Below are 12,095 nucleotides of genomic sequence, written 5' to 3'. Positions count from 1 at the left end.
GGGAGGGTCTCTTGGGAAGGTGACATCTGAGCTGAGAACAGATGGCAAAGGAGGGCTAGGTGAGTGAGGAGCTCAGGGAAGGGCATTCCAGGCAGGTGGAACAGAATAGGCTAACCCCCAGAGGTGAGAACATGTCTTAGCATAACAGACATTACTGTGCAGAGGAAGAAGGCCATCCACAGACAGCCAGGGAGCCTCCGATCTAGGCTTCTAGAAACTTCCTCCCCCTTACCCCCCAAACAGACACATTCATTTGAGCCAAGGTGGAAACATCTGCATTTACTTGAAGCCAACACCCCTCCCCAGTAGGACATCTGAGTAGTATTTCTCAGAACAAAGCATGCACATTAAAAGCTGCTGGAGACACGCTAGGACCAGTGGCAAACAGAACTCTTCCCTCCTAAACACCAGAGAACTGTAAAGACACACAGTGCATTTCACACACGAGCCTCACAAGCCTGGCACTTTGTAATCTTTTTGGTGAAACCAGGGCTGCTCATCAGTTGGTTGTACATGTAATTAGATGTAAGCAATGTGGTGGCTTCCTCACTTCATTTGATTGCTTTTTAAAAAAGGTTATTTGTGCATACAAAAACTGGGGCATAGACCAGAGATGTGGGGGTAAGAGGACTCACTAGGGAAGAGTGGGAAGCTGAACAGGCAGGTCTATTTAAATATACTGCTGAGGGGAGCAGCAGGTGGGACAGAAGAGGTCTGCTGTGCCATGTGGGTCACCTCCCTGGCCCCGGGATCTAACTCAGGCTGAAGTGGCTGGTTTAAAAAAAAAAGCCCGGAGGTCCCTCCCTGGTGGCGCAGCAGGTTAAGGGTTAAAGCACAGCACTAAGAAGCTAAAGTCACTTCAGCATGAGTTCAGTCCTGGCCCCGAGGTGACCCACATGGCATGGCAGACCTCTCCTGACCCGCCCGCTGCTCCCCTCAGCAGTACTTCATCAATCTGCCTGTTCTGCTCCCCACTCTGTCTCTGGGGAATCCTCTCACCTTCCCTGCACCTCTGGCCTGTACCCCAGTTCTGTATGCATAAATAGATAAATCTTAAAAAAAAAAAAAAAAGCCCTGAGACTTTAACCCCTGCACCATCATGGAGGTCCACTGTTTTTGTTTTTCTTACAAGCTTTTTTCTCTAGGTCCTTATTATTCAAATCTCCTGTTCTTCAGGGCCACGAGGACTGGGTGATGGATGTTGCCATTAGCAACGACAAGAAATGGATCCTGTCTGCTTCAAAGGTACGAGTGACCAAGCTCTGAGTGCCTTAAAACCTGCACCATGCGTGTGCGCATTGTGGGTAACAACATTCCCCAGCAGGCTCAGGCTGAGGTTCACTCCTGCCAGGTTACTCCCGGGGAGCTACCCGCAAGGTAAAAAGCAGGTTAGTGTGGCACAAGGGGTTAAAGCGCAGCACTATGAAGCTGTCCGCAGCCACTGCAGCAGGAGTTCGATCCCCGGCCAGGGAGTGACCCACAGGGCGCAGCAGACCTCTCCTGTCTCCCCGCTGCTCCCCTCAGCAGTGGATTTCAGTCTCTCCTCCTGTTCTGCTCCCCACTCTGTGTCTGGTGAATCCTCTCACCACCCCCCATACCTCTGGCCTGTACAGCAGCTCTTGGATGCAAAAATAAATACAATCTTTTTCTTTTTTTCTTTTTAAAAAAGCAGGTCCTTCCCTCTACTCATGTGGGATTTCCACAGCTGTACCATTGACATTTGAGCTTTGTTGGAACAAGAGCTCCCCACCCTGGTGAGTGACGGAGCCCACAGGAGGCCTCGGAGGGAAGGCCTTGCACACAGAGGACAGCTGAGGTCCACACGGGGTCTTCCTGCCCTAAACCCTACACCAACTCATGGCCCCGAAGGAAAGGAAATTTGAATAAGGACTAGAGAAAAAAAGCTTGTGACAAAAACAAAAACAGGGGACCTCCATGATGGTGCCGGCGTTAAAAGCCCGATATCCCAAGGGTCTGGCTCTAGAGAAGTGGGGTCCACCTTACCACCCACCTTTACTAGAGCCAGGTCATCCTCTCTGCTGGGGTGTTCTAGCTCTAGGAAACTGCAGACAAGACTGCCTACCTTGACAACCTGTTAGGGAGTCAACGTAACCAAAGCTGCATTACAGTGAATGTCATTTACTGTGATAATTATATTCATAAAATCAGAAAATGATGTCACTCAATCTCAGTAAAGCTGGAAAACAGTAAACATGAAGCATGAAAAGTGAGTGTTTATTTGAAATATTTTGTGCATCTTACTTTTCTGCTGTGTAAATGTTGTGACTGAAACAAAACACCAACAGAATGAGCTAATAGCAATTAGCAATGTCTAGCAGGACTCATGAAATAAGTATGCTTAAGAAAATTATAAGAAGATCTTACACTGTGTCTTACTGTCCTCAGATACACCAATTTATTTCGGCTTTTTGGAAAAGTGGTTATTGGACTTTAAAATTTTTTATATTCTTAAGATATAAAAGCATAAGACTTTAAAAAAGAAAATATAAATTAAATAGGCTTGATTAAAGAGCTGCTACTCGTATTTATTTTTCCAGCCTTATTGAAATACATTTGCCATATAAAATTATGTCTGTTTAAGGCGCACACACAGTTCTTTTGATTTGATACACTAGTACATTGTCACAGCTGAACAGGGCATCATGTCACATAGTTTCTATCTAGCTGCTAATTCTTTTTTTTTTTTAAATAATATAATAGTTTACTCATTAATTTTTTTTTGTGGTGAGAACTCTTAAGGTCTACCCTCTTAGCAACTTCCAAGTATATAAACCGCATTATTAATTATAACCACCTTCCAGATGGACGCTACCCTCTTAGACCAACATCTCCCATTTCCCCCAGCTCCCAGTCCCTGGTAACCGCCATCTCAGTGTAACATGAGTTCAACTGCTTTAGACCCCACACATACCTGAAGTCACATTTGCCTTTCTCTGTCTGACGTATTCACTTAGCACAATGCCCTTCAGAGTCACCTGTGTCACAGAGGGCGAATTCCCTTCTTTTAGTCTGAATAATGTTCTCTTGCATCCATCTCTCTCTCTCTCTATCTGTCTACCTACCATGACTGCTTTACCCATACATTCTTTAGTGGACATTTAGCTTGTCCCCATGTCCTGGCTATTGTAAATAATACTGCTGTGTATGGACATTTTGAGACAGTGTTTTCATTTTCTCCAGCTATACCCCCAAGAGCGAAATGAATATAGACCCCATGGTAGCTCTATTTTTTTTTAAGAACTTCGACACTATTTTCGATAGTGACTGCATCTTTTACATCCCCCACCATAGTGTACAAAGGTTTCCTTTTCCCCACATCCTTGCCAACACTTACTCCTATCTTTTGGAGACAGTCATTCTAGTGGGTGTGCAGTGGTATCTCATTATGATTTAAAAAAAAAAGATTTATTTTATATATACATACAAGAACTGGGATATAGGCCAAAGGTGTATGTGGGGTGAGGGGAGTCCCCAGAGACAGAGTGGGGAGCAGAACAGCAGATGGACTGAAACCCACTGCTGAGGGGAGCAGCAGGGAGACAGGAGAGGTCTGTCCGCCATGTGGGTCAGCTCCTTGGCCGGGAGTCGAGCTGAGGCAGCTGTAGTGATACTGCTGAGACTTAACTTCTGGGCCACCAGGGATGCCCTCGTCATGGTTTTGATGGGCATTTCCCTGATGAACTCTTAGAAAACGTGTTCACAATATTTGCAATATTAAATTGTGAATAAAGTCCTAACACTTCTTAACATAAAGCACAACAGTCAACCCACAGGTACAAACAGAGGCAGACTGGTAACACTCGTGATTAAATGCAGCCAAATTGCCTCTGAACAGGCCTCACTAGTGATTCACAACAGTGGCTAATGCGCACTGAAAAATCAGTCATGGTGACCAGTGACAGCAGCCTTGGAAGGTGAATCAACAGTGCACATCCCTTTCTCTTTAAATATAGCTTTGTTTTCAGCTCCTCTTTGGGGGGCTGCTACATGAGCTTCATATCTCCCCCAGACGTTCACACCCACTACAGAACAACTGGACATGTCACACCCTGAGGCGAGTTTGTTGTGACAGCCGTGGGGCATGGGGCTTTCATGGCTAAAGCTGGGGAGGTGCTGGAGAATCTGGGGAGCTATTCACCCTAACGCTGCCCGGCTTCAGGCCTAGGTCTCTACACATCACCTGAACGTTCCTCCTTGAGCGTCCTAGGCTAATGGACCCAGCGCTTTGACTTCTGCTTTTCTGTTTAATTTCTTCTAGGACAGTACACTGAGAGTATGGAATATTGAAGAAATCGATGAAATTCCTTTGGTAATCAAGTACAAAAAGGCCCTGGGCTTAAAGGTTGGTATTGGGTAAAGTCAAGCTTGATGACTTATTCCCTCTGTGAATTAACTTACTGAACTGCAAACAGACTTTACTGGATAACTGAGGATAAGCCCATGAGTAAACAGATCGGAATTCTTGCCCTGAGGGCGCTTAGTAAAACTAGGAAAGTCTGTGTTAAGTCACATGGTGATTAGGAATTTGGAGGAGAATCTATAGGAGAGGAGGAGGGGGCTGACGGTGGCGACATGTTAAAGGGCAGCGTCATGGTGACATTTGTTCAGAGCCTTAAGGAGGTGAGGGGTGAGCCACGAAGCCTGGCGGGGAACAGCCAGGGTGGAGGCCCTGAGGCGGGAGCAAGCCCAGTGGGTCTGAGGAGGGGGGTGAGGCCCAGGTGCCCGGGGCTCTGGCTGAAGACCCTGGCCAGGTCCTAGCCCCTGTGTGTGTGGTGAAAGAGGCCCACGTTTGGGTTTCCTTAGAGGAAAAGCTGGTAGCAGAGTGAGCACAGTGCTGGGTCCCCAGGTGAGGCCTGGCCTGGCCTGGAGCCACTTACGAGGCCAAAGAGTCTCAGCTGGGCCTCTTTCATCCTGGCGCCCCAAGGCTTGCCTCCAAGGTCTGGCTGTGAGCCACTGCCTCTGGGAATGGCCCCAGAAACAGCCTGTGGGCAGGAGCAAAGGGGTCTCCGTGGCCACGCTGGCCCTGGGGCCTGGCCTGGAAGCTGACCGGCTGCAGGTGCCTACCTCACCCTCCACCTGCCCTGGAAGCTGCTTCCTCTCCGCCCTGTTCTGGGCTGTTGTTACAACTGTCACACCTGATACACAGTATATATTGCTGTAAAGTAGCAGTATATAATAAGGCAGGTAAAGAATACCATTTCATGCAAAAGAAAGAAGCCTACCTGCAGCTGTAGCGAAGAGGAATCCTCTGCCTTCCACCAAGGAAACCTCAGGATTGGAATTTCCCGGGATGCTGCCTGGGCGGGGTTTGCCAGCCTCGCCGGCGGGCTCTGCTGCCCCCTAGTGGGTGAGGGCGCGAAGCACAGGCAGCCAGCGCCAGCGCCGGGCACGCCCTTTGCAGGTTCATCCTGGGGGGGCCATGCTGTGGTGGGAACCCCAGAAAGACCCACTCTGTGGTGCTGCTCGTTTGCTTGTGGGCAGCAGGGGTGGTAAGAAAGCTAGGATGCAGCATCCATGTTCTTTGTGTGCTTTGAAAGGCTCAGAGGTGGAGGAGGCTGCTCAGTACCACTATCTAGAGTAAGCATCTGCTTTGTCCAGAAATCTTGTCTTATTGCACCTCAGGGATAACTGTAAAAGTTAGGGACCCCAGCATGCTGGGGTGGTGCCTGCACAGATACCCTGCCTGTCCTTTCCGCCGCTGAGGGGCTGACCACGCCTGCGTCCCGCACTGAGCTGGCAGCCTAGATAGGGCTGGGAGGGAATCCCGTGCTGGTCTTTGTTAGCAGCCTGGCAGTTGGCACCTTGCGGAGTTCGACACCCCTGGGAGAGGCCACTGGCACGTTGGCCCGGGCCAGGGTGGATCGGGAGAGGGGATTCCAGCCGCATGCCTGGGCCTCTCTGATGCGTCTCCTTTCTGATCTTAAACCTTTGCACTCCAGTGCAAAAGCTGTAACAGGCCTTTCTCTGTCTACGAAACTGACACCTTACCCGAAGGCGCCTCCATATGTGTGTTCTGCCGGATGGACACAAAGAACAGGGCAGCAGGAGTGCAGCCGCCCGAGGGGAAGGACTGCCCCAGCGGGGAGCAGTCCAGCAGCGATGACTGATGGCCACCGGGGCCCTGCGTGGCTCAGGCACTGGCCACTGGTCACAATGTGTTGGGTCTCGGGTCTCGCAGGACCTTTGGGGACCCTCCCTGGCCAGCGGGGCCTGACAGTCGGGGGCCAGGGCTGAGCCTGGCCGAACTCCCCCCCTCCCCAGCTGCAGCCCTCAGTGCTGATAATCCATGGGGACCAGACACTTTGTTTTTGGCTTTCGTGCAGAATAAATCTAGATTCCTTTGGAAAACAAATGTGTCCATGAATTCTAGAAGCATCTCCCCTGCTTCTAAGCTTCACATGTTGGGGTCCCCTTTCTCTCTTTTGAAGGCATCCTGGACTACGGAGCTGACCTGTAAGGCCTGTAGGGAGGTTGTAGGTTCCCCTGGGTGAAGGAGACTTCAGTGGGGCGAGGGCTATGGGCACCTCCCCAGCTAGTGACCCCAGAGCAGGGTCACTAGTGCACCCGTCTGCCCAGAGCAGGGTGGTGCTGGCATTTCCCTCACAGAATGCTTCATGCTCTGCACCTAGACTTTTCCATCTCGAGAAGGTCTGTGCATGTGTACAGCCTTCTTCTGCTTCTAGAACATGTCGTACCATGTGAGCCAATTCTGCCAGAAAGAGTGGAGGCTTCCATGAACAAAATTGAAGGGCTCCCTTTCCCATTATATTTGGCTCACAGGACTTCCACCAGATATTTTTTTTTTAAAAGATTTATTTATTTGTGCACACAGAACTGGAGTACAGGCCAGAGGCTCAGGGGCGGCGAGAGGCTTCACCAAAGATAGTGGGGAGCAGAACAGGCAGATGGACGAAGCACACTGCTGAGGGGAGCAGCGGGCGGGTCAGGAGAGAGGTCTGCCGCGCCATGTGGTCACCTCCAGGGTGGGGATTGAACCATCACTGAAGTGGCTTTAGCTTCTTGGTGCTGTGCTTTAACCCGCTGCACCACCAGGGAGGGCCCACCAGATATCTTGAGGACACCCTCTTTGCCAGTATTTCCCCATCGATTTACATGAATGATGTATGAACGTTTCAGAACTCCAGCGCTGGGCTCTCCTGAAGGTCCTGTCGCTGGTGGCCTAACAGTTCTCCTTGGGTCTTTTGCCTGATGCTCTTAAACTATCACTTAAGTCATCACCTCTCCTGGATCTAGGTCTCAGCACTGAGGCCCTTGGACTCAGACTGGAACTCCACCTTGGGCCTTCTGGGGTGTGGCTTGCCAGCTGCATTCATAGAAGCTGTCAGCCTTGCTGACGGTGTGAGCCAGTTCCTTAGACTAAATCTTATGTACATAGCGTTACATGTCGATTCTCTGGAGAACACTAACACAGTGATGAAGATGTTCTAAAGTTATTGTATCAGGGCCCTCCCTGGTGGCGCAGTGGGTTAAAGCACCATGAGCAGCCCACGGCCACTGCAGCAGGAGTTTGACTCCAGCCAGGGAGTGACCCACAGGGTGTGTGGCAGGTCTCTCCTGACCCGCCCGCTGCTCGTCAGTGGGCCTGTTCTGCTCCCCACTCTGTCGCTGGTGAAGCCTCTCACCCCCTGCACCTCTGGCCTGTACCCCAGTTCTGTATGCATAAATAAATAAATCTTTAAAAAAAATGAAATCAAGTCTGACCTCTTGAAAGAGTCTTAGGAATCCCCAGAGATCCGTGAACTACATTCTAAGACCTGCTGCCTTTGAAACGATCAACTAGCTTTCCAAGAATATCAAATTGCAGAAGGCAAGACAGTAGGATCAGTTCTGAAAGTCACATATCCGCAAATGCCTTTTATGTTTCAGTCATCATGAGGTGCTGGAGACACAGAATTAAACAGACATTTGAGGCTCCTTGGGTCTTGATTTCATTTGAGGGAAAAGGCGATGAGCAAAAAAGAATGATTTCAGACTTTGAGATAGCTGTAAAGGAAATGAGGGGTGCTTCCTGGGAGCTGGGGAGGCAGGCACTGGAGAACAGAGGGTGGTGAGGGCCGCCTGGGGGAGGTGGTGACACTGAACAGGAGGTGAGCGAGACCCACTGGCGCCTCGGCAAAGGGCCTGAGGCAGGAATAGAACAGAAGGAAGGGTGGACTCGCCTGCCCGGGGCCTACTTCTCCTTTCTGGTCTTGCTCACTGCCCAGGAAGCTCACCCAGGCCAGGGGCCTCACTTATCTGCTGCCTGAGGGGCTGACAGCCATGTCCCCCAGCCCACATCTCCTTTAGGCAAATAACAGACAAATATGCAGGCTAGGAGGAAAGAAACGCCAGAAGTAAGTCAGACCCACACGTCTCAAGTCCCCTGACCTATGAAGTCACTCCCACCCCCACCCCCAAAGGAATTGGGCCTCTTTGGCCAAGAGTCAAAGTAGCCAGACAGGTTTTCGATTTCAATGTCAAACCCAGATCCTGGAAAAGCAGAGGGGAGCTGCAGGGCGTGGGAACTGTCCTATGGCACTGTCATGAATTCTGAGTTCGACATGTTAATACCTGGGTAACTTTTTAAATTTTATTCCAAAGACTCAGAGACACCCCATCACCCCCCCCCCACCCAAGACTGGGTGCAGTTGCCCACACCGTGTATTCCCCACGGAGGCCTTACGGCAGGCGCTCCAGCACCGAGAGCCCCATTTACGATCTCCCTGGAATTTTCACACTGGCGGCAGGCCAGGGCGACTCGCGCGCCCAGGGCGACTCGAGGGGCCAGTCCTCCGCCTGGGCCCGCTGCTCACTCGGCCAAGCCAAGCCCAAGCCGTGAGAGGAGCGAAGCGTCCTCGAAATGGGCGCAGCGATCGCAAAGTTGGAGAGAATAAAGGTGGTCAGTTCCAGCCAGAGTGCCCCCCCCGGGAAGATCGACAGGGGACAGCCGGGGCTCGCGCTCCCCAGCAGAGCCGCGGGGACGCTTTGCTCCTCGCCGGACAGGCGGATTGCCCCCCCCACCCCCCCACCCCGCCCCCCCACGCCCCTCGCGCACAGGCCAGACTCGCGCAGCCCTTGGGGTGTCTGGTCTGCTCCCGCCCGGCGCGGAGAGTTCCCCCAGCTGGAGCAGGTGCCAGGCGTGGACATGGAGGAAGGCCAGCACGACGCCCTCCACAGGCAGGACATTCAGCTAAACTGGCCTTGAGGGATCAGCCTCACAGCCCTTAAGAGCGGAGGAATCAAGTGATCAAGTTGGGGGCAGACGGGAGGCCCGGCACAGGGCAAAATAGACCTTGGGCAAAAGAGCCAGGACGCTCGGTTGAGGCACCGCTGGGATTCGAACCCAGGATCTCCTGTTTACTAGACAGGCGCTTTAACCAACTAAGCCACGGCGCCGCCCGCACAGGTACCGCGAGAATCTGTTCCTAATCACTCTTTATGCCGTTGATTCTACGCATGCGTACAAATTCTGCCAGCGGCTCGCGCATGCGTGTAGTGGATCTCTGCGTTTGCTCGCCGTGGGGAGACACCCGCGAGTCGAGAAAGGCGGAAACTCCGTCGACGAGAGGGGGTAGAGCCTGCGAGATGGATTCGCCCGTCGGGCTGGTGTCCGTCCGGCTGGGAGCCAGAGTGTCCACATCTTTGGGAGTTGCTCGCGCCACGCCCACCGGACGCGCCCGGCCGAGGGGACGGCTCCTCCGCTGTGGGGCGAGGCCAGCCCCCACACCCCGCGATGGCCACGCACCCTGAAAATATTATCTGTTCCGGGTGCCCCCAAACCCGGGGGGCCCTCGACCGTCGGGATCCTTAGCCCTGCCGTCCCTAGCTAGGCTAGACGTAGCTCCGATTGGACGCGGATCGGAGCCAGAGGTCGGGGTACTAAAGCAGCGCTGAGGGGGCGCCCAGAGATCAGGAACGTGGGGCGTTCAGGCCGCTGGCTTTGGAACACCCACCCCTTGCCCTCCGTGGGGAGCTGCTTCCAGAACAGGGAGACCCCTTCCCCACGCAGGCGCCTCACCTGTCCCGCCCGGGTCTCCCCCACGCAGACACTGTTTACTGGGCGTTTGTGCAAACACGGCTTAGCCAGTGGCCGGCAGCTCCTGCACACGGATGTTCACTCTGCAGAAAACGTAATAGTGAAGGTGTTACCGAACGCCGGTCTCAGTTTCCCTCAGCCAATAAAAGGAAACAGAGTTTGAGGGAAAGGAAAGTGGCTTTATGTGTCAAATGCGGAGGGCAGCAGACTCAGGTCGGAAAGCCCACCGGCCTGCCCCTTGGCAGGTTACTGGGCTGTTTATACAATGTTCAACAAGGAAAAGGGGAGGTGGGCCAGTGTCCCCCAAGGGGAGGGAGTAGAAGTGAGTGCTGGGCTGGAGACCAGTGGGCACCAGCCCTCTTTACACAAAGACAAACAAAAATGGGGAACCAGCGAGAGTGATGGGGAGCGGGCAGCGGTCAGCACAGGGAGGAAGAGAAGTGGGCATCAGCAAGCTTTGCCACCATTTGCTTTTGTTTGGGATTCCTTTCCTTGACCCTAAACCCGGCAAGGAAGAGGAACGGCAAGGAGCACAAACTCACAATTAAGAGCTCTGGGAAAACCAATTCTGTCATAAATTTGTCAAAGGAGGCAAATCCACAAATTCTTATCTGAGAGCCCATTTGCTGTATCAAAGGTTCATTCGGTATTACGCTAACAGCAAAAACCAAAAACCCGAGTGCCGTGGGGGCGCGCCGTGTCCGCAAGTGCCGGCGGCACCGTGCAGAGCCGCGGGGAGACGCGTCCCCGCCGGGCGCCTGGCGGGGCCAGGTTGGAAGCGGTGCGGGGCGAGGGAAAGAGGACTCGCAGTCCCTGCCGAGCAGTGGGGGGCTACAGCGGAAATAATGTGTCCCCCCTCCCTAAGGCAGTCTCCTATTGATTAACGTCCAGGACAAAGGCGGGCCAAAATAAAAGTAGGGCGTAACTGCCTCTGGAAGCAGTTCCTGGGGTGGAAGCCGGGCGGAGTGGCCAGGGGCTACTGTCTGGGGCGCCATTGTCCCGCTGCTCAAGCCTATTGTCTGTTTTACAGACCCGAGTTCCCCTGAATGCCTCATACCAGGGCTTCTGTCCTCGGTGAGTGGCCCCTGCCTGACCCTACGCCTAGCTGACAGGCAGGAACTCGGCAGGAGGACAAGAGCCCCGAAAGACAAGGGGCTCCCACATGTTCTGGTCCACGTCTTTCCTCTCCAGTCCTGCGCCTGGGCGCTCCCCAGTTTTTCAGTCCTGAGATCTGGAACCAGCCCTGGGCAGCGCCCCACAGGGCAAGTCGAGGAGGGCATCCACTCTCAGTAGCCCAAGGTGTGGCCTCTCACGTGTCTCTCCTTCCTCGGGCTGCTTTTGTTTTCTTCAGCAGTAAAGCGTTTTTCCCCATCCCGTCACTGTCCCCCAAGTGGCCTCCTCCTCAGTCTAAGTGAGGTTCTAGTCACGCCTGCTGCTCCTCGCCTTCGGAACCTGAGGAAATGAGTTGCACAGAGAGACGCGTGTGCGCCACTTCTGACGAATGTTGAGAAAGAGAAGTCGGTCCTCGTGCCTCGGACCTTTCTATGTCCCGGCTGCAGGCGTGGGCGTCAGCAAACACCTCGAACTAGCTCAAGTTAGTGCAGGTACGCGGCTGACTTCCCCGCCGAAGAGGCACGGGTGGATGCTTGCAGAAACGTCAGGAAGGGGCGCTTGCAAGAATCCAAGCGCACGTGGGCACTGGACGCACCTGGTAGAATGAATACCTGCGGGAGGCACGACTGAGTGAGTCCTAGGACAAGACCACAGTCGTTCAGCATTTCTGATCCTTCAGCGCTGCCAACTAGGGGCTCGCTGCTCTTCTCGCCCTTCCGAACCAAGCCAGGTTAATAGCGCCTCCTAGTGCCTGGAGCAGAGCAATACCAAAGTCACCCCTACGCATGCGCACACTCGTAAATTTCTGAAGGGATTTTTCTGGCAGCGTTGACAGTAAGCAGTCAGGATGGCCGAGCGGTCTAAGGCGCTGCGTTCAGGTCGCAGTCTCCCCTGGAGGCGTGGGTTCGAATCCCACTTCTGACAA

At 53.1% G+C, this 12,095-nt stretch overlaps 1 protein-coding gene and 2 non-coding genes across 3 annotated transcripts in view; 2 read left to right on the top strand and 1 right to left on the bottom strand.

The window, feature by feature from the left end:
- The window catches only part of WDR88 (WD repeat domain 88), a gene marked incomplete at its 5' end in the record, with an annotated part of 15,597 nt that extends 9,469 nt beyond the window's left edge, over positions 1-6,128 (top strand). Inside the window, 3 exon segments of the mRNA XM_012733170.1 lie at positions 1,146-1,245; positions 4,280-4,384; positions 5,961-6,128. Coding sequence (XP_012588624.1) covers positions 1,146-1,245; positions 4,280-4,384; positions 5,961-6,128 — 373 coding nt within the window.
- A 3,215-nt stretch (positions 6,129-9,343) lies between these two features.
- TRNAT-AGU lies at positions 9,344-9,417 on the bottom strand. Its single transcript has one exon. It is a non-coding gene; the product is annotated as a tRNA-Thr (tRNA).
- Positions 9,418-12,011: 2,594 nt separating this feature from the next.
- Positions 12,012-12,094, top strand: TRNAL-CAG. The gene has a single exon. It is a non-coding gene; the product is annotated as a tRNA-Leu (tRNA).
- The last annotated feature ends 1 nt before the right edge of the window (position 12,095 follows it).

Source organism: Condylura cristata, unplaced genomic scaffold (genome assembly GCF_000260355.1).
Source record: "Condylura cristata isolate star-nosed mole 26May11 unplaced genomic scaffold, ConCri1.0 scaffold00039, whole genome shotgun sequence".
Lineage (NCBI taxonomy): Eukaryota > Metazoa > Chordata > Mammalia > Eulipotyphla > Talpidae > Condylura > Condylura cristata.
The sequence above is the reverse complement of the archived record's forward strand: the minus strand, read 5'-3'. Positions and strand labels throughout refer to the sequence as shown.